This window comes from Lycium barbarum, chromosome 7, assembly GCF_019175385.1.
Source record: "Lycium barbarum isolate Lr01 chromosome 7, ASM1917538v2, whole genome shotgun sequence".
Lineage (NCBI taxonomy): Eukaryota > Viridiplantae > Streptophyta > Magnoliopsida > Solanales > Solanaceae > Lycium > Lycium barbarum.
Window position 1 is genome coordinate 27,937,087 of NC_083343.1, and position 24,901 is coordinate 27,961,987.

General features: G+C 37.6%; 1 protein-coding gene across 3 annotated transcripts; it reads right to left on the reverse strand.

Annotated features, from left to right (window-relative positions):
- Positions 1-556: 556 nt before the first annotated feature.
- LOC132603335 (uncharacterized) lies at positions 557-24,602 on the reverse strand. 3 transcript variants are annotated; one of them, XM_060316347.1, is made up of 9 exons: positions 24,373-24,602; positions 22,647-22,752; positions 22,028-22,209; positions 21,341-21,486; positions 17,253-17,344; positions 11,658-11,983; positions 10,322-10,388; positions 4,785-4,844; positions 557-966 (listed from the first exon to the last, which is right to left on the reverse strand). In XM_060316347.1, the coding sequence occupies exons 1-9, from the start codon at positions 24,507-24,509 to the stop codon at positions 781-783; spliced, it is 1,302 nt and encodes a 433-aa protein (XP_060172330.1). In that variant the 5' UTR covers positions 24,510-24,602; the 3' UTR covers positions 557-780. The 3 variants fall into 3 exon arrangements, 2 of the variants coding, with proteins under 2 accessions (XP_060172330.1, XP_060172331.1); XM_060316348.1 differs by lacking the exon at positions 24,373-24,602 and adding an exon at positions 23,934-24,060; XR_009568168.1 differs by lacking the exons at positions 557-966; positions 4,785-4,844; positions 10,322-10,388; ... (1 more) ...; positions 22,647-22,752; positions 24,373-24,602 and adding an exon at positions 12,266-16,195 and having other exon boundaries at positions 11,845-11,983; positions 22,028-22,167.
- Positions 24,603-24,901: the final 299 nt, after the last annotated feature.

The following is a 24,901-nucleotide window of genomic DNA, read 5'->3' on the forward strand; positions in this document are numbered from 1 at the left end:
TAACCAACTCATTGCTCTCTATTTTTCCTTCTAAGTTATGAAGCATTCTTGTAATCTTTAATGAGTTTGAGGTTGTATGAAATTTCTAGTCATTATTTGCTTCATTTCTTTCTTCAATTCTAGAACCACTTTTCGTTGGTAATACTATGTTTTGGTTTCAACAAGGAATCAGCTCAATAAAAAGAATCTGACTTGGTTTACTTAAACTCTGTAAAAGTTGCATTCTATTTTCATATGGAAACAGACAAGAGCTTTTTAACTTTCTCGGAAATCTTAGTAAACAAAGTGTGAGCTCATGTAGTTATTTTACATCCATAACAAGTTCTGTGTCACTGTCCATTTTTTCCCTCTTTTCTGGTTGTAGAAGTGAAAAAAGCGGCAAAGCATATATTTGATGTAGGAAAATTTGCAAATGTACAATCCAAAAACTCCCTCGGTTAAAAATTGCAACTAATTTTGGACTTTGAAACAAACCATTGAAACGAAATCAATGACTTTCAAACACTGAAGTGGAGATTAACCCAACCTATAAAGACAACAGTACAAAAGAATAAACTACAGGAACTCGGAACTGTAATATAAATGAATGATGGTCTCTGTTTTGGTTGAGGCTTGATGCAACTATCCGAAGTTCCAAGCTAAAACAGCTGCATTACAATAATAATGGAGACTCGAGAAAGAAGAAAGATGCTATTTGTTGGCAGGCTCCTCATCTCATTTTACAATTTCCCTTTTGAGAAAGATAAATGCTTGTAAATTGACAATGTCTGTTTCGTCGCTTTAAGGAATTAGGCAGTGACTTATATCATAATCTGTATAGCCTACGTCGACCAGGCAAAGACCATCGGGTGGAGCGGGTGGAGCAGTAGCGCGCCTGCAGGTGGCATCCATCAGCTTCAGCAAGGCATCATCATCAGCTCCAGCAGCAGCTTCCCTAATTGCAGTTGCCACAAGAACACGAACCATCTGCATAGCATAGCAAGTCATTATGCATGCTGCAACAGTTTGAAGGACATGAATCCAAGGTTCCTATGGAATTAGGCTCTCTCTCTCTCTCTCTCTCTCTCTCTCTGTGGATTTAGATAGAATCAAACACTTGTCTTTTCAATGAACTGTCATGTAATAGTTGATCATTATTGATACCTCGTGAGAACAAGTCAGACAGCAGGAACTACACTACCAAAGATCTGAAATTGTCAGGAAGCGACATGAAGATCTTAACCTTATATTCTCACCATAAGAAAACTTTCATGGCTGCCTCATCGGTCATGATGAAATGCCCAGTTTCCAAATTTACCAAAGTTAATTTGTGCAACAGTCAGCAAGAGAAATCTCATGCAAGGCTTAATATAATTCGACCTCACGATACTTTTCTCCATTGGCCCTTCGAAGTAGATGTCTAGCAAGCAGCGACTTGAAAAAATGAAGGTCCGTCTTTATTACGTCAATTATTTATAAATTAGTGGGGATTATAAGCTGCTCTTGGCTGAAATTGGGTGAGGCAGTTACCAAGGAAGAAAGCAGGAAAGGCTCAGATATCCTTTTAAGGTAAGTATAAGTGTTGTATAGCTTCCTTTTTCGTTTTCTTTCATTCAGTAACTTCCTTATTATTCATTGGCCTGAGATAGATGCCCTCAGGAATTGGAAAGGAAAAAGGTGAAAAACAAGTTGATGCATCTTTGTTTTTTATTTCTTTTAAATACATCAACAAACGATAGAACAAAATAGACATCATGCTTCAAAAATAGGGAACACTTTATTTGACTTATTTCTTTGGGATCATGTATCTAATATTAAAAACAAAGGCTAAAGACCTCGTCCAAGGCAAAGATGAGATCGCAAATCAGGAATGGCAACACAAAAAGGACCAATTTTCCTTTCTTAGGTCTTAATAATTGTGCATATCATTCAGGCTTGTCTTGGAAGATGTTTGGATTAGCATAGATCATAATAACATGGGCACTTAGTGTTACCATCTGATGCCCATTACTGTTATACAATTATTCAGTTAAAATAGACTAACATCAGGTATGACAAAGAAAGAACAGAACATTAAAGAATGATATATGTGGCAACTTCTTCATAAGAGTAACTGAAGTGGCAAACACCTTTCTCTATCTTACATCTTGTTTCAAATAATTGTCTCAGTTTAGTTTATACTGATGTGGCACATCGATTGTGCAAGGCTTTTCAAAAGGGTTAATAAAGGCGTTGGGCCACTGCACCCATTGCCTTGAGGTTTTGGTTGGAAGTTTACATTCTTTCATAGGGTATAAGAGCTAATCTTTGGCACCCATTAAAGCTCAAGTATGAACCCAAAATTGAATTACACATGCTGGAGGGTGTTAAGTTATAGTGTTGTCCCATATAGGTTGTGTAAGGACTTACAAAAGGGTTTCTAAAGGTCTTGGGTCACTCTACTCATTGTCTTAAGGTTTTGGTTAGACGCTCACATCCTTTCCTTGTCTTGAATTTTTTTACTTCTTTTTTTTTTTTTTTTGGGGGGGGGGATGGTAATTTGTATTCTTCAGCATTATGGATAAGCTGGGGACCTTCAAAAGAAAAACAAAGAAAGAAATACTTACAGAGATCCTAATAATTCTACCAACTGTTCTGTTTCCTCTACATCTTTTTACTTTTTGACTTGGGGCATCTATTTGATAATGCATATACTATTTCAGTTTTCGTGTATGTGCTTCTAAGCATGAATCTTACACTATATTGTTGGTTGTGTAAACTTGTAGTGCAAAGAGCAAGTGTTATAGGAAGTAGAGGCTGATCTAAAAAAAAAAGGGCAGCCCGGTACACTAAGCTCCCGCTATGCGCGGGGTCCGGGGAAGGGCCGGACCACAAGGGTCTATTGTACGCAGCCTTACCTTGCATTTCTGCAAGAGGCTGTTTCCACGGCTCGAACCCGTGACCTCCTGGTCACATGGCAGCAACTTTACCAGTTACGCTAAGGCTCCCCTTCAAGTAGAGGCTGATCTAAAAATTTAAATCAATAGATGCGAAAAACAACTGCACCCACCAATATTTTGTGTCAGTGTATGAGAACTTAGTATAATATGCATACATATATATACACTCTCACTCTCTCTCTCTCTCTCTCTCTCTCTCTCTCTCTCTATATATATATATATATATATATATATATATATATATACTAGTGTCATTTGGCCCGTGCTAAACCGACGTTAAAAATTTAATTTGTAGATATTTTAAAAAAAAATTCTGCTCTTGCTTCTTTATTTTTGTAACATTAATTTGACACTTTAAAAAGACTTCTAAAATTTCAAAGTACAAAAACGTATATAAAAGTTGAAAAACATTTTTCTTAGTTGTATTAGATTCTTTTAAAAAAAAAAAAATCAAACAATAGAAAGCTCTTCCAATTTATATTTTACTTAAATCTTTTGAGATTAAAGTCTCCGATGATCCAAATTGAGCTTTTCATATGTTATATTAATTTCATTTGATTCTTCGAATTGAACCCATATTGGCTAACTTATTTTTTACCAAAAGATATTACAGTATTAGATAAGGTTTATGTTAAAAGTGTGCGCATGTAAAATTTGATTAATTATTATTGTACTTCAAAGTTCATTCGATTGAAATGAAAGGACAATAATTTACATTTTAAAAGTATTTAACGTTAATATAAGTTTACATTTATTTATTACTTTAATTTTAAACTTAATTCTACCTTAAGTGAAATCTTTGTTAATTACTTAGTTTTCTAGAATGTACGACATAAAATTACAAAATTACAGGAGAAAATAAAACAACTTTACGTCTAACCAGACGAATAAAAATTGAAAATAGCAAATGATAATTAACAACATCAACAAATACTAAATAGTATTATAAGAATAATATTTTAATTCAATTATTAAGCCTACATTAAGATAGAATTTGACTGGCAGGATAATTCTTTACGTGTCTATAATAAATTCTTAAGGAAAAATATATTTTAAAACAAGTTTAATAATATTTCCTCAAAAGACTCAAATATATATATATGAGTATGCTTTGTGGGGTCCACTATAATCTTTTCCATGACATCATTATTTTTAGTGGCATAAAAAAGTCCCTAAAATTCTAAAATTTACCAAAATGTTTGAGGATTCACAAAGTCATAAAAATTTCAATTAGGGGTAAAGAGATAAAATAAATTCATTTGAGGACTACAAAAAGTTGGTATTATCAAAATCCATGTGGAGAGGTCTCAAAAAAAAATGAATGAGAGCAAAAAATGAAAAATGAAAAAATGCAAGGAAAGTCAATAAGAGAAGCCACATGTATGCATCTTATTAGTGTTGTGAGGATGTGAGGACAAAAATTCATTATCTTCACTTATATATAGTAGTAATATCTCAAACCGAGGTTTGTGCGTGGTTCTAACCAAATAATATATCCAGCCATAATAGGAAGGGAAGTATTAGATATAGACAAGGGTAACATTCCTTCTTTCAATGGACTAAAAGTAGCGGGATATTTTACCGTATTGCATAAACTCTTTCAATCACTCCTAAAGAAGGAAAGAGAAAAGTACCTGCTGTGTTACATAGACTAGGGTGTGAATAGATAATTGTGAAAGAATCTAACCATCTAAAATAACAACAGATGGAGGAGAAAAATTTTGTAAAGCCCTTTTTCAATTCATAATGCAATCCATATGGGACAAACATAGCTCAACATCCTATTATAAATGTAACCTTGACTTTGGAGTTTAAATGTGGCGAGTGTGAGGGAACATAAAGAAAATTTATAGAATACGACCATACCTTCCGCAAGAAACGGTTAGCAACTAACTCAATGCACATCGTCTTTAGATGACTCCCGTCCTACAATTTCAATACAAATAGGACTCTAAGTCAACGAATATATTTAATGGCAATTTAACTGCACAACTATCAGATCAGATATCTAAAGCACTTTGAATCCAACATCTTCAGCGGACAATTAAGCAGCAAAAACAAAGCACAGATAGGGTCTATTATGGCAAAAGGAAGAAAAAGAACAGGATCAGAAATGAAGAAAAGATTATCTTAAAGAAGTAATTCTTAAACTAATTTCCATCTCTAATCAGTGTGTAATTACTAATATCACATTGAAACCAGTTAAGACATTTTTATGATGTAGAATTGACAAAATTTTAGACTGTCATACTCTTGGTCTTGGACACTGATGAGTTAGAATCTCTCAGTATTGATGAAATTAACAGTTTGTCGATATAAAGGGAAATCCCAGAATACAAGGTGTATAAAACAATAAACAATCTAAAAAAAGATTTGGTTCTCTAAGATACAGAGACAAAAAAGTTACTACTATCTTAAAATGGGTTGTTTCCTACTACTCCAGAACCTCTTTTGTTTAATAATATTGATAAAATGGTGATAGAGGGAGACCTGGAGGAAGATGAGAAGTTCATTAAAGAACATATAGTTTAGCTTCTCGGAGAAACTATTCTCATAATTTGAAAGCTAGAAACTACTGTGGGAGAAGAGGAGCTTGAAAAATTATCAGATGAGGAAAAGTAACGAGTACAGACATTTTTCAATAGAGGAGGTGGAAAGGGTTATTTAATTATTCAAGGAAGACAACACACCAGGACATGGCACAGCTTCAGTTGAGGACATGACCTTAGATAGAAAGGTATGGAGGTCGAGGATTCGAGTAGAAGGGTACTAGGTAGCTTTTTCTGGTTTGGTGGGGTGGGTGTGTGGGGGGAGGGGGGTGGCTACCTGTAGTGCATTACTTATTCTCCTCTTTTACTTTTAGTAGTAGTAGTAGTAGTATTCAGTTATCAGTCACTTATTCTTCGATATAGTACTATCTGTTGCTGCATTTGTTTTGCATCTTGCTATTTTGCTGTCTACTTTCTTTCAATCCTGCGTTGGATACCTTTCTTTTGAGCCGAGGGTCTATTGGAAACAGCCTCTCTACCTCACAAAGGTAGAGGTAAGGTCTATGTACATCCTACCTTCCCCAGACCCCACTTGTGGGATTACACTGGGTATGTTGTTGTTGTTGGAGTATAGTTGGGAAGATGTTTGGAGGGCAGTGGACTGGTTCTACCAGAACAGCACTTTCATCAGGAGCACTACTTCAATTTTCATTGCTCTTATCCCTAAGAAAAAAGGGGCAGTGGAGGTGAAAGACTTCAGGCCAATTAGCTTATTGGGTAGTTTTTACAAAATAACTACAGTTGATGGCTGAAAGACAGAAAAGGGCTATTGTTTTATAAAAGGGAGACAAATTATGGATGCTGCACTCATAGCTAGTGAATGTATTGATTCAAGAATGAAGGGAGTGGAACCTGGTGTTACGTGCAAACTTGATATTCAGAAAGCCTATGACCATGTAAATTGGAAATTCTTATTAAACATTCTCAGGCAGATGGGGTTTGGTAGCAAATAGCTGAACTGGATTGAGTTTTGTATTAAAACTGACAGGTTTTCTATTCTTGTAAATGGAGAACCCGTGGGGTTTTTTCCATCTGAGAGGGGTTTGAGACAGGGTGACCCTCTATCTCCTTTCCTTTTTATTCTAGCAATGGAAGGATTTGACAGCATGATGAGAATTGCAATACATAATAGATGGATCAGGGGATTTCAAATTGGTGGTAGAGCTGGGGAGGAAATGGAGATCTGTCACTTATTGTATGCTGATGACACTGTTATTTTTTGTGAACCAAAGGCTGAACAGATCTGCTATATCAGATTGATGTTGATAGTTTTTGAAGCTGTAGCAGGTTTGAGGGTCAACTGGGGGAAAAGCAGTCTATTCCCTATCAAAGAAGTCCCTCATATTCAAGATCTGGCAAGCATATTAAGGTGCAGAGTGGAGAATTTGCCTACAACTTATCTAGGTATGCCACTGGGTAATAAGAATAAGGCACTGGAGATCTGGGATGGTATAGTGGAGAAAACTGAGAAGAAGCTTGCAAGGTGGAAAGCACAATATTTGTCACTTGGGGGAAGATTAACCTTGATTAACTCTGTGCTAGATTCTCTCCCTCCATATGTGATGTCCTTATTTCCTATTCCTTCAGCAGTAGCGAAAAAATTAGACAAGCTAAGGAGAAAATTTCTATGGCAAGGTTGCAAAGAAGGAAAGGGTTACAGTTTGGCGGAATGGGATAAAGTAATACTTAGGAAAGCAAGGGGTGGATTGGGAATCAGAAATCTAAGACTATAAAACAATAGTCTTATGATGAAGTGGCTATGGAGATATAATGGAGAGGGAAATGACCTATGGAAGGAAGTGATCATGGCTAAATTTGGTGAACTTAGTCCTTGGTGTACAGAAACAGTCACTGAACCCTTTGGGGTTGGAGTGTGGAGAACTATCAGGGATTTGTGGCCATTGATGGAAGCAAATCTGAAAGTTAAGGTGGGTAATGGGGTCAAGATTAAATTCTGGAAAGAAGGATGGATTGACCAAACTCCTCTAATGGAATCATTCCCAGATCTGTTCATTATTTGTAATAATCCCAAAGCAAGAGTGTGTGAATGTTGGACACCCCTGGGGTGGGACCTTCCTTTTAGAAGGCTGCTAAATGACTGGGAAGTGGAGAGGGTGGCATCATTGCTTGGAAAACTAGGAGACTCCAGCGGTATCACAACAGAACCTGATAAGATTATATGGAAGCATAGCAAGGACGGTTGTTTCACAGTCAACAGTGCATACAAGATAGAGATGCAAGGTGGAGCTAGAAGGCCACAATATCAATGGAATTCCATCTGGAAAACCTTGGTACCTACCAAGGTGAAATGTTTCACATGGCTAGTGGTAAAGAGAGCCTGTCTTACTCAAGAAGTTTTACAAAAGAAAGGGATGCAGTTAGTACCTAGATGTTTTCTCTTCAACAAAACAGGAGAAACTAACAAACATCTGTTTCTTCATTGTGAGTTCACTGCCCATCTTTGGGAAATCTTTCTCAAACATTCTAATACAAGATGGATCATGCCAGAGCACACTTCAGATCTGTTCAGTTGCTGGATTAGAAGGGGAAGGAGCAAAAGTCAGAAAAGGTGGTGGAGGATGATACCAGCCTGCATATGGTGGACTGTGTGGAGAGAAAGAAATGGGAGATGTTTTGAAGATAGATCCAATTCTATCCAGAAAGTTACATGGAATTGTATTGTATCTTTACTTTTTTGGTGTAAACAACGTTGTATAGAGGAAACAGATCAGATTGTAGATTTACTAGGTTTTCTGTACGTCTTTTTCCTTTCTTTTGGTTACTCACTTTTTGGAGGTGGCCAACATACCCTTAATGCTGAGGAATACAATGTTACCAGTTTCAAAAAGACTGAAAAGGGCTATTGAAAAGCTGGCATCAGATAATCAGCATGTCCTTGTGAAAGGCTGGCAGACTGTTGATGTTGCTATGGCATTTAATGAATGCTTGGAATACCTATTCAAGAGGAAGATTAAAGATGTGGCCAGCAAATTAGATTTGGAGAAAGCATTTGACCATGTTAATTGGTCATGTTTACTGTATCTCATGAACCAAATGAATTTTGGTGATAGATGGATTGGGTGGATAAAATATTGCATATCCATAGTTAACTGCTCAGCTCTGATCAATGGAAGTCCTCAGGGATATTTAAGTCTCACAGAGTCAAGGCAGGGGATCCCTTGCCTCTTTATATGTTCTTGTTGATGATGGAAAACTAAGCAGAATGCTTCAAAAAGCAGAATATTTGGGATGGATTAGAGGGATAAAATGTAGAAAAAGCGAGAGCAAAGAACTTACAGTCTCAAATATACTACTTTATGCGATGATACTCTGATTTTGTGAGAAGCTGAGAAAGATGCAACTATTACATATCAGAAGAGTTCTATTAGCTTTTGAAGTTGTGTCAATATTAAAGGTGAACCTGGCTAGAGTACAGTGTTCAGCATTAATGCAGAACATATCATTGGTGATCTGGCAGACATTATGGGTTGTAAGATAGAGAAGCTTCCTTGGGAGTAAGGAATTTAAAGTTTCATAACAAAAGACTATTATTTAAATGGCTTTTGGAGGTATAATGATGAAAGCATAGGTTATGGAAACAACTCATAGATGTCAAATATGGCAGGAAGGGTTTTTGGAGTCCCTGTGGGGGGGTGGAGTTTGGAGCACTATCAGTAGTCTATGGAGTAAATACAGTCAGTTTGTAAAGCTTAAGCTAGGGAATGGTAATAATATCCAATTCTGGTCTCATGTATGGCTGGAAAATGGAAGTTTCATATCAAAATTTCAAATTTTATATAGATGATCCACTACTAAGAATGGGAAGCTAACAGATTTTCACTCAAGTAATGGTTGGCAGCTGATCTTTATAAGGGGCCTCAATGACTGGGAAGTAGATGAATTTGCTCAGGTGATGCACAGTTACCTGAGGTTATACTCTGTTACAGATGTAGCATGTATAAATCAGATTGGTCGGAAAGCAATAATAGAAGTCAAAAGCACCTGTCAAAGTAGCATGTTTTGGGTGGGTACTAGCAAAGAAAGCTTTTCAACCCAGGATAATCTACAAAAGAGAGGCATTATTTCAAGTAACAGATGATATATGTGTGAAGAAGAGTTAGAATCAGTCAATCACCTCCTCATTCATTGCAAAATGGCAAGACACCGTTGTAAACTATTCCTAATATGTATGGTATTAAGTAGGTTTTTCCACCAAATGTAAAGAGCTTACTGGAGACATGGCAACATAATAAAAAAGCAAAAAATCAGCAGTCAATGTGGAGAACCATCCCCCTATGTGTTTTATGGACAATATGGTTGGAGAGAAACAAGATTTGCTTTGAAGGGATAAGACAGCATGCATCCAAGATTAAAAATAGATGTCTTTCGAAATTGTAATTTTTTTTTTTAATTTTTTTTTTTTTTTTTTTTTGGTGTAAAAGGAGTGCTCTGGAATACTTGGAAAAGTAAGATTGTTTAGAGGAGACAGGTAATATTTAGTTGTTAGGCTTTTGGAAGTTGTTGGTCTGCTGTAACTGTACCTTCTTGGTACATTTATTAACAAAACTTACCTTGTCGAGAAAAAACATATTCACCGCATCCCTAAACAACCACAGTACAATAAAGGAATTTCTAGAAGTAAACAGCCTCTCTACCTCCCAAGGTAGGGGTAAGGTCTGCGTACACTCTACTCTCCCCAGACCCCACTTTGTGGGATTTCACTGGGTATGTTGTTGTATTCAGATGAAGGAACATGGATCTTCATATGAAGACACATGTTATCAGCATGGAGCATGTGGAAATCCGCAATTTGAAACAGCAAAACCAACAGGCTTAGAAGTAACAGTTTGATACCTTTGCACATGGTATTGAAGTTTCAATAGCTCTAGCATGGAAGACAAAACACTCTGTTGGTGGACCCCTGTAACATTCATAAAGATACAAAAAACTGGTGATCAGTCTACCATCAAGGATGAATACAATGTGAAATCTAACTTTATAGCTGAGCATGCTCCTTCTATGGCTTGGTGCTGGAAAATCATGAAATTACATTTTTCTTTTCTTTCTTCAGTAAGTTTATTTTACTTTTCTAGGGACATAATCAATGATCCAAAGCTAAAATGATTTAACTTAGATGGTGCCTCTTGTCTGAATAATTCAATTGGAGATCCTTTATCATAATTGAACAGAACGAACTTCTCTTAAGCAATGTAATCTATGAAACAAGGAATATGGGCAAAATAGATGTCATATGCAAATTACAAGAACAAGCAATTGTATTCATTATCCATATTCAACCAAAAGTGATAAAGATAAGTTGTAGATCCTTTTTTTCTCCTTTTTTCGATTAACTAAGATCAGTTGTAGTTCTCTTCTGCACTTTTTGATGATGACGGTCATCATAATCATCTTGTGACACCTTTTGGGTCTTTTTTAATTAAGTCATTATTCCTTCTCCAAAAAAGGGGTCATCGCAAATTGTAAATATAACCATGATAACAACTCCAATAACAATAGCATCAGTGTTACTAATAGCAGTAGCAATAATTTCAAATATTATTAACGGTTTTATTAGCAATAATGAAGATGAAGATGATGAGAATGATGACAATCAGAAAAATAATACTACAATGCCTACGTGCATGATAATATTTGTGGTATTCCCTCTGTTTCAACTGTATCAAGAAAGAAACACAATGATTATTAAACCTTCTGTAGAATAGCAAAATCTTTTTCGAGTTAAAAGTAGGAAATATATCTAAGAAAAAGTATTGTAAAAAGCTAAAACCCAAAAGGATATATGTCATCCAACACCATGAAAATAAACATGAAACATTGAAAGCTAAAGAAATCACAAAAGTTGCCTATATGACTATTCTTAGGGAATGACATGGAGTCACCAATAAGCTAAGATAGGGATAAAACACAAGAGTGTATCATACATGAATATACTCAAATAGGAGCTAGCAATGTTAAGGTAGCTACTCAAAAGGTCAAAAACTTGTGCAGCCCATCCACAAAAATCTTAGTAATACTAGTCATTCATTAAACTCTAGAATGAGAGATTTAGATGTCTAACTTACAGCCTACAGGGTTTAAAGATTAATAGAATTTAACATCATCTGTGATTTAGTGCAAAATGGGATAAAGAACATTGCTAAAGAACTATAATGGGAATATGAATTCTTACGTGTTCCTTGAAGCTTTAAGATCTCGTGCAAACATTTTGTAAGATAAAAGCTTTCCTTCAAGCTGACCTAAAAGCCGGTTAACCTTGTTTATTTCAAACTTGGTTGGTTTATTTCCATGCATCAGCTCGTCATTGTCATCATCGATTACATTTCCATTACTTTCGTCAACAGCACTTTTACCACATTGATTCTGTTGATGAACATCAGTGCAACCGTTGATCCAGATTTGACCACCTTGCTTTTCGTTTAATACATCATCAATAGGGAATATATACAGATAGTGTCTCCATTTTGCTGAGAAGTTGGGGTGAAATTCCCGGGATACCTATTGCAAAAAAAATTATTTGTTGTTACATCTAATTCGCAGATAAACAAGAAAAAAGGAGGAAACCAACAACGTGCAGATGATAGTACGCCCTCTTTTAATAAGTAAAGCAAAAATTCTATCGATCTCTGTAGCAACAAGTAGGCATTTTTTGTGTACAAAAAGATGGAGTGAATCCCTTTGACTGTGCAGGGAGTCTTAACAACTGAAAATTGCTATCAACATGATTTCCAAAAGCCATCCTACTCATAAATTCAACAAGTAAAGACATCTTGATTTTACCAAGAAGGCAGATGTTTCTTTTCCTTCAAACATACTGATTCTCTCTAACCAAACTTTCCGAAATATGCACATGTGGAGTATGCCCAAAACAACAACAGCAACAACAACAACCCAGTGAAATCTCACAACGTGGGGTCTGGGGAGGGTAGAGTGTACGCAGACCTTACTCCTACCAAGGTAGGACGGTTGTTTCCGAAAGACCCTCAGCTCAATAAAAAGCATAAAAAGAGGTCAGATAAGGCTAAGAAATTCAAGGCGATATGGAAATAAAAATAACGAAAGTGACACAGATAAAATAGGATAATCAAAGTACAGAAAATAACAGATAATAGCAGAAATCAAAGCACAAGAAATTACACTGCGATAATGCGACTACTAATAAGGAAGGATAACGAGACTATCTACTAGCCTTCTACCCTAATCTGGGTCCTCCAAACCCTCCTATCTAAGGTCATGTCCTTGGCAAGCTGTAACTGCGCCATTTCCTGTCTAATCACCTCTCCCCAATACCTCTTCGGCCTACCCCTACCTCTTCTGAAACCATCCATGGCCAACCTCTCACACCTCCGCACTGGGGCATCTGTGTCTCTCCTCTTCACATGCCCAAACCATCTCAGTCTCGCTTCCCGCATCTTGTCTTCCACCGAGGCCACTCCCACCTTGTCCCGAATAGCCTCATTCCTAATTTTGTCACTCCTGGTGTGCCCACACATCCATCTCAACATCCTCATCTCGGCAACTTTCATCTTTTGAACGTGAGAGATCTTAACTGGCCAACACTCCGCCCCATACAACATAGTCAGTCTAACCACCACTTTGTAGAACTTGCCCTTAAGTTGTGGTGGCACCTTCTTGTCACATAGCACTCCGGAAGCGAGCCTCCATTTCATCCACCCTGCCCCAATACGATGTGTGACATCATCGTCAATCTCCCCGCTGCCTTGCATAATAGACCCAAGATACTTGAAACTACTTTTCTTCTGGATGGCCTGGGTACCAAGCCTCACTTCCACACCAGCCTCCTGAGGTGCTTCACTGAACTTGCACTCCAAGTACTCTATCTTGGTCCTACTCAACTTAAACCCTTTAGACTCCAGAGTATGTCTCCGACCCTCCAGCTTAGCGTTAACTTCGCTACGAGTCTCGACGATCAGGACTATGTCATCCGCGAAAAGCATACACCGTGGCACCTCACCTTGAATTTGCCGCGTCAATCCATCCAACATCAAGGCAAATAAAAACGGACTAAGAGCTGATCCTTAATGCAACCCCATCACAACTGGGAAGTGCTCTGAGTCTCCTTCTACTGTCCTTACCCTGGTTTTGGCTCCCTCATACATGTCCTTGATCACCCTAATATACGCCACAGGTACACCTTTAGCCTCCAAGCATCTCCATAGGATCTCCCTTGGAACTTTGTCGTAAGCCTTTTCTAGGTCGATGAATACCATGTGTAAGTCCCTCTTCCTCTCCCTATACTGCTCCACCAGTCTCCTCACAAGATGGATGGCTTCTGTAGTTGAGCGTCTGGCATGAATCTGAACTGGTTCTCTGAAATAGACACGCCTCTCCTCACCCTCATCTCCACCACCTTTTCCCACACTTTCATAGTATGGCTTAGCAGCTTGATACCTCTATAGTTGTTGCAACTCTGGATATCTCCCTTGTTCTTGTATAGAGGGATCATTACACTCGACCTCCATTCTTCGAGCATCATTGTCGTCTTAAAGATGACATTAAACAACCTAGTCAGCCACTCCAAACCTGCCGAGCCCACGCTATTCCAAAATTCCCCAGGAATCTCGTCAGGTCCGGTCGCTCTTCCCTTGCCCATCCTATGAACAGCACCCTTAACCTCCTCAACCTTAATACTCCTGCAATACCCAAAATTGTGACGCCTCCCTGTATGTTCTAAATTTCCTAACACAATATCTCTGTCCCCTTCTTCATTCAAGAGTTTGTGGAAGTATGACTGACACCTTCGTCTAATGAGAGTCTCCTCTACCAATACTTTGTCATCCTCGTCCTTGATGCACTTCACTTGATCCACATCACGTGCCCTTCTCTTCCTCGCCTTGGCTAGCCTGAACAATTTCTGATCCCCGTCTTTCTCCTCTAGTTCAGCATAAAGGCGTTCAAAAGCTGTCGTTTTTGCCGTCAAAACCGCCAACTTCACCTCCTTCCTCGCCATCTTATAAAGTTCCCTATTCGTCCACTTCTCCACCTCATCCTTGCTTTCTATCAACTTCGCATACGCCACCTTCTTTACTTCCACCTTCCCTTGAACTTCTCCATTCCACCACTAGTCCCCTCGATGCCAACCACGACTACCTGTCGAGACCCCAACACTTCCCTTGCTATTACCCTAATGCAACTAGTCGTCCTATCCCACATACTGGTCGCATCCCCACTACTATCCCAGGCCCCCATATCCTTCAATTTCTCTCCCATCTGCAGGGCACTAGTCGTGGTCAAACTCCCCCATCTGATCCTAGGTCGGTCATCCACGACCCTCCTCTTCCTCGTCATCTTGATCCCTAAATCCATCACCAAGAGCCTATGTCGGGTTGTAAGGTTGTCGCTCGGAATGACCTTACAGTCTTTGCACAGACCGTTATCATCCTTCCTAAGGAGTAAAAAGTCTATCTGAGTCTTAGCCACCGAACTACGGAAGGTTACCAAGTGCTCCTCCTTCTTTGGGAAACTCGAATTGGCTATCACCAACCCAAAAGCTCTTGCAAAATCCAAAAGTGAGACTCCTCCTCCATTCTTATCCCCGAAGCCAAAGCCTCCATGCACATCATCATAACCTCCCGAAATAGGCCCGATGTGCCCATTGAAATCACCACCCACGAATAGCTTCTCAGTAGGCGGTATGCCCCCCACTAACTCATCCAAATCCTCCCAAAAGCCCCTCTTCTCCTCCTCACCTAAGCCCGCTTGCGGCGTATATGCACTAATAATGTTCAAAGTGAGCCCTTCAACGACCACCTTAATCGACATCATCCTATCAGTGACTCTCCTAACCTCTACCACCTGATCCCTTAATTCACTATCTACTAAAATGCCTACCCCATTCCTATACTTCAACCTATCAAAGAACCAAAGCTTATACCCGTCTACCTCCTTAGCTTTAGGACCTACCCATTTGGTCTCTTGGACACAAGCTATATTAATCTTCCTCTTCTTAAGAATCTTAACTAGCTCTATGGACTTCCCCGTTAACGTCCCAATGTTCCAAGAACCTACTCTCAGCCTAGACGCTCCTTTAACCCACTTACCCCTCCTAACCCTCGCCCCCGTCCCCGAACGAGAACATGACCCTAGTCTACCATCAATAACCAAAGCCATGAAAACGAGTATGAACTAATAAATTATTCAAAGGTCTAAAGTCAGCAAAATGTAACTACAAGTGTATGAACAAAGAATGGATATGGAAACCGGAGGTACCAACTCCAGTTGAACTGAACCTGTTCGCCGCCGGAAAACACTGTTCAACGTCGGAGTTACTGTTCAACGTCGAGGTACTGTTCACTGCCGGAGTAATGTTCACAAAGACCTGACAGGGAGAAGAGAAGAGGGGGAAAGAAGAAAAAAAAGGAGAGAGAAAGAGAGGACTGGCCGGAAAATGATTCCGGAAAAGGTCGCCGGCGACGGAGCAGCGGGGTTCTGGCAGCGCCAGAAGCAGGTAAAAAAAGGGGAAAAAAGGAGAAGAGAAGAAGAAGAGGAGAAGAAGAAAAGGGAAGAGAGAATAAAAGTAGATCTGGCCGGAAAAGTGGATGGCATTACCTGGTCTTGTAGTGGCCGGAAAAGTGGCCGGCGTTACCTGGTCGCCGGCATTACCTGACCGTAAAAGTGGCCGGAAAAGTGTGTTACCTGGATCTGAACAGTGAAGAGCTAGAGATAGAAAAAGAGCTTAAAATATTTCACCTGCAGAAAGTACATATGATTGCAATAAAACTATTAGCTATTCACAAATTGAAAAATCCATTCCTACCAATTATAAAGAAATGGATCTTGGGCCTAACTCAACCCTAAAAGCTAGCTCATGAGGGGATGACTGCCCAAGATTATATATGGAAACCACCCATCCCTTTTTCATCCGATTTGGGACTCTTCAACACCAATCATACTCATATTGGAGATTGGTGAATGTGAGTGTCAGGCTGTTAAATGACACCGGAACCATGCTGTGAATGTGAGTGTCAGGCTGTTAAATGACACTGGAACCATGCTTTGCAAATGAAAGTTACTGATTTGAACTACTAGTGAAAGGGGAAAAGATGGATAGCCAAGAAACCCCCTTTATGCATAACCAGGACTAAAAACACCATTTAACAGACTATAGTGATGAAGAGATCATGTAGGCTGTCGAGAAGAGATAAAACAAAGACAAAGAAACTTCAACTCAAAAATTCATTTCAGAAAGCATAAAGCCTAGTAGAACAACCATGGGTAACTTGGAGATTGTGAGAATTGTCCCACAACAGAAGCTAAATCATATGGATGTTCTTCCCAGCTTTCCGTTGTTCTTCATGGATGGAGATAACAATATGACAAGGGTGACAACAGTTGAAAAGAGGAATGTTCCCTTTACTCCACTTCCTCAGTTGTTAATGTTGTCATCACCATAAATGTGGCAGTTGAAGGCTACTCTTCTTGTTGATCCGACTTTTGTCAGAGCATGCACAAATAGCGAAGGTACTTTTGTTCTCACTCTTTCCCCCTAGATTACGTGATGCTCAATCAGTTAACTACGGGATTTAGACAGCTATCTAGCCAGAATGGGCTTTCCACATGACTTTGGACCATGTATGGTTTAAAGCAACTTTTAAGACTTAGTGGGCATTCACCAAATAAAAGAAAACAGAAATGCTAACAGCTGTATTTAACCAGAAAACATTAAAATAGATTTTCCCCAACAGATGACAAGAAAGCAAGCTGTATCTTCACGCTAGAAAAATCAATAAACCAAAGAATCAGTTACCTTGGTGAGAGAAACTACCCTGATCTTTCCTGGTGCTGCCTTATCAAGGGCATCTTTTACATCTTGAATCTTAACATCCTTTCTCCAAGTGTCTAGACATAAAAGTGAACCAATATTCTTATCTCGAAAAAAACAGAGAAGGGAGAACAATTCACAAGTTAAACATCAAGCTTTTTGGATTTGAATGTACTCATGATTTTATGATAGGTTATATACCCACGACATCCATAGTCAACTGTATATAAGCATTTCAATGGAAAATTATTTGAAAACTTATTCTTAATCGAGTCTACGATACTGTTTATAGAACAACAATGCGTTATTGGTTAAAAAAAAATTTAACTTTTTAGCCATTTTAAATTAGTAGGATTCTGCATTTAAGCCACAGTTTTTTGTAGATTGACCCCAAAGAAAGAATAATCAGCATTTTACTGGGTTTCAGTGTCCTTCAATCTGGATAAATCTTTCGACATGAATATCTTCAGATCTTTTGCTTTGTGTCCAACATATAATTTTTAGGAGAAACAATGAAGAGTCAATCCGCTTTAGTCATTTACTCAAACTTATTGTTTTAGTTCTTTAATTTGTAGGCATTTGAATCAACCATCCACACAGTTGTTTTATAAAACCACCCTTAAAAAGAGGAATATTTGGCATAGTCATCCTATGGGCTGAGAGATGCTGAATTTTCTCCAACTCGCAAGGGAGCAGGGAGCACAACAAATGAAGATGTATGCTGCGGATGTTTCCTATGGTTTACGGGCGAAAAAAGTGAAATACCACATCAAGTAAACATCAACAGAAAGAGGTGCTTCTAACTAATTCGGTCTGAGCCTTGAATGAACTACATTCTCTTTGATCCCTTTCCAGAACCAGCCCTAAAGTCTCATCTTTCAGTACTAGGACCGAAGTAAAGTACTTTCGAGTTGCTCTTTGCACAAGGCCCTCCTTCCGACTTAGTTAGATATACCAACTCTAAATAGCTTAAGCATTTCTTGAGTTGAAAAAGGCAATTGTAGATTGTAGAACTCAAGAAAAGCTTTGGAACACCAGTAGCAGAATGAAATAAGTTTACCAGGTGCCAATACGAGTAGTTTAACTCATCACTACCTCATAAGGGCACTGGGAATTATTATTTTTTTTGTTTTTTTTTTTTTGCTTTTTTTTTTATTTTTTTTTTTTAAATAAGAACTTTTGGAAAGGTAGTCAAGAGCCTTTGCATAGTATGTGAATTCTGTTTAGTAGGGACCTAACCAGTGTTCAGGAAAGCGTGAAGCGGAAAAAAGCGACAAGGTCCCGCTTCACGCTTTAAGCGAAGCGCGAAGCGAAGCGCCCGCTTCATTGAGGTGAAGCGCAATTTTTAAAAAAAAAGAGCAAAATAAATAGAGAATATATATACAAGCAAAAGTTCAAATTCAAAACTAAAGTAGATATCCATAGACTAAAAGTTCAAATAAAAAACTAAAGTGGATATCACAAAATCCTCCAGACCATAGGACAAACAAAATCAAAGCTACTAATAGTTCGAGTAGTTTCTTCATCAGAAGAAGAAGAAAGAAAGAAATTACCTGAAAGTGGAGAAGAAGAGCTGCTGCAAAACCCTAGCTGATTGTGCGAAATAAAATTTCTCAAAGTCGCGCTGAGGATTTCAAATAACTGGACTAATTATTTTATTAAAATTGACCCAGACTTATTATTTTATTAAGATTTTGACCTGGACGTATTATTTTATTAAAATTTTGACCTGGACTTATTATTTTATTAAAGTTGACCTTTCAAAAAACAGCCCACAACATAAAGCGTGCGCTTCATCTGCTTCACAGCCCAGATGAACTTTTTCTCAGAGCCTGACCATGCAATATGACGGAAGGCGAGAAAGGACAGATCACCTGTCTCTATGTGACCAAGATGCAAAAAGAATATTTGGGTCTGAGGGTTATTTCAGAGTTAAAAAAGATTCAAACTTATATAGTCTATGAGGGTATTTTTAGTAATAGTAGTAGTAACAAGTAATAGTAGTAGTAACAGCAGCATGATAAAAAATATATAATAGGCAACTTCACAGACGAGAGTTCCTTAGGTGGAAAAGGAAACACAAAAGGCAACTTTTCAGTCATGAATTGGTACAAACTTCTAAGTGATTTATTGACATCATCCCCCATTGGCTTTGGAAGTGCATTTGGAGGAGTAAGCCGCCATTGAAGGAAGACTGCTTCACTTGCTTAGTCACTCATGGAGCATGCCTAACTGATGAGAATCTTCAGAAGAGGGGGATCAACATTTGTGGCAGATGTTATTTGCGTGAAAGTCAAAATGAGGACATCAATCGCCTCTTCATCTACTGCTCATTTACCAAGCAAATCTGGGACCTCGTGTTGAACACGTTGGTATCAACTGGACTATGCAGAGAACACAAACGATTTGTTGCAAGATTGGTATATCAAAGGGATGGGAAAGAAAAAGAAAAAAAAATTGGAACGCAATCCCCTCAGCTGTCTGATGGACCATTTGGAAGGAAAGGAATGCTAGAGTTTTTGAAGTTAATCTCTATATTTATTTATTTTGTGTGACATGGCTATTGCAAATGACAGTATGACACAGAAGCCATGGTAAATTTTTTGAGCTCTTTGCATAGTCTGTAGTGTTGCTCCTTCGTACATATTCTAAAGCACCTTCTAGTTGTTGAATTATCAATGACACGACATTTTAATGATTAAAAAAGAACATATGAACAGGCAAGTGGCCTTCTTGATTTGAAGTAGGTGAAAAAGGTAATGTGAAACACTAAATTAGACCCTTAACAAATTAAGGGATTGCACCATCTAAACTCCAGAAGACAGTAAACTGCATTCTTTATCAAGTTCACAAATACTTAATTGCTAAATCAAAGTCGATATCATATCCTTGATAGAGCAAACAAAAAACAAGAAGCATAAAAAAATGAAGCACAAAGCATACAGACATCAAGAAATGGTATCTTCAAAGGCGAAAAGTATAGAAATGCGACTTAAGCCTTTATCATTTACACCGACCAGCTAGTGCGCACTTACTTTGGATCGGAATTTTCTAAATGAATCAGTTTCCCTTTGACAGATTCCTACTACTTCTATCTCCCTAGGTCATTCTTTCTTTCATAAATAAAGCAATTCCCAACAGTCAATGCTAGTAGAGCTCCTCTCTCTATCTCTACGAGGTAGGGGTTACCCTCCCCAGACCCCACTTGTGGGATTACACTGGGTATGTTGTTGTTGTTGTTGTTGTTGTAATGCTAATAGAGTTCCTAGTCTGACAAGACTAGCAAAGATGCTGTCAGGCCTAGTTACCATAAGAAAGGAAGGAAAGCTAAGGACAGAGACCATTTCACAAGAGCTTCAAGAAGAGTGAATTGAATTAGCCGCAGGTGACTGAACTACAGGGATTTCCATTGTTGAGCCGGGTGAGCTACCTTAACAGCAGCCTAGTATTCCTTATTATTGATAGCAGAGGAAAGATAACTCCGCTTTCTCCTTCATTGAATTAGATTAGTTAGAAGACTTCCTCTAGCTCTAAGACTAGGGATCTAAGGAATTGGTGGGAAATCCACAAAAGAGAAAATCCCACTCATAGAGCCGAGATATGCTAGAGCTTTAGGTATGTACTGCGATCAAAGTGTGTGCTTTAGTGATGAAAGGAGAAACGAAGAAATAATAAAAAGTATAACTGCAATGCAAGAAAACTACAAGAATAAACAAACCCAAGAAATTTAAAATGCAATGCTGAAGTTTTAAGTTTCCAATTCCGATTTAATGACCAAATCACTATCACATTCATCCATTACGTTTCTTTAACCATTGATATGTCGATTCGCGAGCTATATTTATTGTTTAGATTCTCCCTGTTCAAGAGGGAGTTCATGGGCGCTGATACTCTCGCCAAAGCACCTTGATGTCTGCAGAAAACCAGAACTGAAGCGAGTAGAAGCGCCCAGGGCACACTGCACCTAATTTCAGGGCTTAATCGCGCCTTCTAACAACAGTGATCATTAAAAGGTGAATATTGGAAAATGATTCATATAACTTAAAGGATGCAGACCAAGCTAGGTGACTTACAGAAAGAACAAACTTGTTCAGAGGCTGAAACGCCCTTGTCTGTACGCCCAGCAACTAAAGCGCATCCTTCTAATGGTAAGTTCTTATCTTTTAATAATTGAGCCTTCTTCTCATCGACAAACTCACCGAGAGATCGCTCAACTAATCTGAATAAAGCAGAGTACAAGACGCATGAATATCATATCCAACAGAAGTTATCAATCGGTTTTCTCTCAAATCGAATCAGCTCTTGTCACGTTAAAAAGAGAATAGACATGCATGAGAATCTTGCCCTTTGGACCTACTATCAATGATCCAATTAGATAAACTACCCAGCACCACCTCTGTATGCTTCTGGATGACCTTGTTTCTGGGATTCTCTTTCTATGAGGATCTATGGTTTTTACATGCTTGCTTTTTTTATCATTAAACAATTCCTCTTTATAACTGTGCAGGGATCTGCTAAAAGAACCTAGTTTGAAAAACAACTGTCAACGTTGAGTATAGCATATCCATGTCTCCTTAAGATAACCAAACAAATGCATAATGAAGTCAGCTACTGAAAATATGGAAATGTTCATTCAAGATGTCATAAGAAATCCATCAACTTGAATTTTACCATTGAAAATATCATGCACAACTATAATGTAACTGAGAGCATACCACACTTCATTCATGATACGAATGGCTATGTTAGAAAATACTTACCCTTGGACGGTATTCAGATCAGGCTGCTTCTGCCATCCATCAAAAGAACCTCCATGATATGATAGGACAATCTTAAAATTTGCTCTCGCCCACCTACCGCTCCTATCTTTAACCAGAAAACTAACTAACTCCGATTTCTCATGATCCTCTCGAATTTCAGCATCTTCATGGTCAGTAGGTGTCTGTGGTGGAAATTTTCAAGATAAGTACAAAAAATAACAAATGTACTATACCACTAAATATTGTTGAGAAGAAAACTTGCATAAGAAGTACACCAAATGAAATAAATGACAAAATAAAAGCTTTTGATATGGCACTTAAATTTATAATTAAAAGAAAGAAAAATACTACATAGGGAAGATAAACATTTTGAACCAAATGAGTAGAAGGTTTTAAGATTTAAAGAACACTTGTTTTGATAGTATCACGCCCATAAAGTATATGAATTTATCTAGAGAAGATTTTTATGAAAATTAATCTTAGTTTATATCCTCTTGAGAAAGTTCTTCACAGTATCTCCATTCCAAAAAACTTGTCAGTACAACAATAAGCAAATACAAAAGCAAATGAGTTACAAAAAAACAGTTTATGCATAACTGCAAAGCTTGCTAATGTGTACCTCTTTTCCAAATAATCCTGACAATGAAGTGTGGCCTTTCACCATGTCTGCATAAAAGTCAACAACTTTGTGCCACGGCCTTGAATACATGAACTGGTAACATTCCCTATCAGATCAAATATAAGCCATTAGCTAAATTGCATATAGATCATAGGGTTGAACCCTAGCTATCAGGGTCGGACGCACGTTATGCTAAGAGGTGTCATCCAACACCCCTTTGTCGACAAAATACCAGAAATAATACATGGCATTGCTTGTTACAAACAGCGCCCTGCCTCGCTGGTAAATCACCTGGCTTGTCTACTTTGAGTCAAGAGTTCAAATCTTGGTATCGGAGTCTCGAGCATTCTTTTAATTTTAGTTAAGTGCCTCACAATTTTATCTTCGAAAAAGTTAGGTTCTGAGCGAGGCTTGATCCGACGAGTCCCTACTTAAACAATATCAAACACACCAGCCAACCCAACATTCATTTTCATCACAACTTAGATAACAAATAATAACAACATGAGTAATCTATGTGACTTAAGTTTTATTAATACAAGAATAGTTTTTCGTAAATATAACGTTATTCTAAGGTTTGTCCATTTTATTAACTTTTCTAAACAATTAAATGTGGATACCGCTTACAAAAAATTCTGGTACGCTACTATATATGCATACCCATCACAGTACATACTTACTTTTTAGGGTTAATACATTCACATCCCCGTAAACTTGTTAGTGAATTTTATTTAGACACTCGAACTACGGCTTATTGGCTTATTCCAATTAAGCACCTGAACACATGATAAAGTTTTCCTATAAGACACTTATAATTCAAATTTTGGAAAAGCTTTTGCGTGTATTCTCAGATGTCCATTATGTAGATAAGTAACCACTTAAAATATGTGATTTCCTTTAATTATACGCACTAGCCTCAATAAGTTGTAAAACCTGAGGCATGTTCCAATTGAGACTAATGTGTAATATAAGGAGGTGACATATTTTATGTGGTTTGACTACCTAACAAACACTTAAGAACACGTGTAAAGTTTTTTTCAAATTTTAAATCACGTGTCTAGTAGGAATATTTTATCATGTCTTCAGGTGCTCAACTGAAACAAGCCGTAGTTCGCGTGTCTAAATGAAATTTGCTGACAAGTCCGATGATAGCAGTACAGTTAAAGAAATCCACTCAAAGAATCAAACACAACCCACATAGTTGAATGCAATAAAATCCAATATGGAACTATTAAAATTCAATCTTGAATACAACTCGAAGCATAGAAATTAAAAAAAAAAATCCACCTCGAAATTCTCGCTCTTGCTGTGAATAATAGCAATTACATTTTCATTTCAGAACCAAATTACTCCATTTGTTTCAATTTGTTTGTTAGTCCGTTTAAAAAGGAATACCTCTTTCCTTTACAATCAACTCTTTAATTTCAACTTCTCACGTGACATGTATAAGACCACAAAATTAAAAGGCCATTTTGGTCTTTCCATTTTTGGCACTTTTAGTTTCAACTTTGCACGTGGCATATTTAATACCCAAGATTAAAGGATATATCTTTTAACTTTAGATACACAAGATTCAAAAGTCGTAACTTTACTTTATTAAATTTCGTATCAAATCAAAATCAGACAAACAAATTGAAACAGGAAGTTCAATATTTAAAAACCCCAAATTTTTATTTTTATTTTTTTTTCTGAAAAAGTAAGGAGAAAAAAGTGGAAGTGAATTTACCTGGCAGTCCATCTGGAGAAGTTGGCAGAATCAGTGTGGTTATAGTGAAAATGCACCTTTTGCTGGGCATGACTCTGACAATGATTTTCCATCAGATTTCTCACACTCCTTACTGTTGTTGTTGCGCACCTTAACATCCCCACCTGCTCTCCCACTCGCCCAAACTAGCAAATAGAGTTGGACTGCGTTTTCAAACAGTTTTTTAATATTTACCCCTGCTATAAATTCCTAAATATTTATTTTTGGAAACTGAATTTTTATTTTGCTAGGCATGAGTTTCGTTAGCATTAAAGCTATGTGACATTAGTTGTGTAGTATTTTTTAGAATTTGTTGTAATGTTCAGAAATTAGAGTTATGCTTTTTAGACGAATGGACTTTATCCTTTTTTAATTGATTAACGTATTTATTTTTTTTGTAGAGTTTGATGTGTTTTTGGGTGTTTGTTTTTTGTAGAGTTTGATGTGTTTTTGGCCATTTTATATTGAATTTTAAAAGTTTTGTCGTGTCCATCATAACTTATGAATTTTA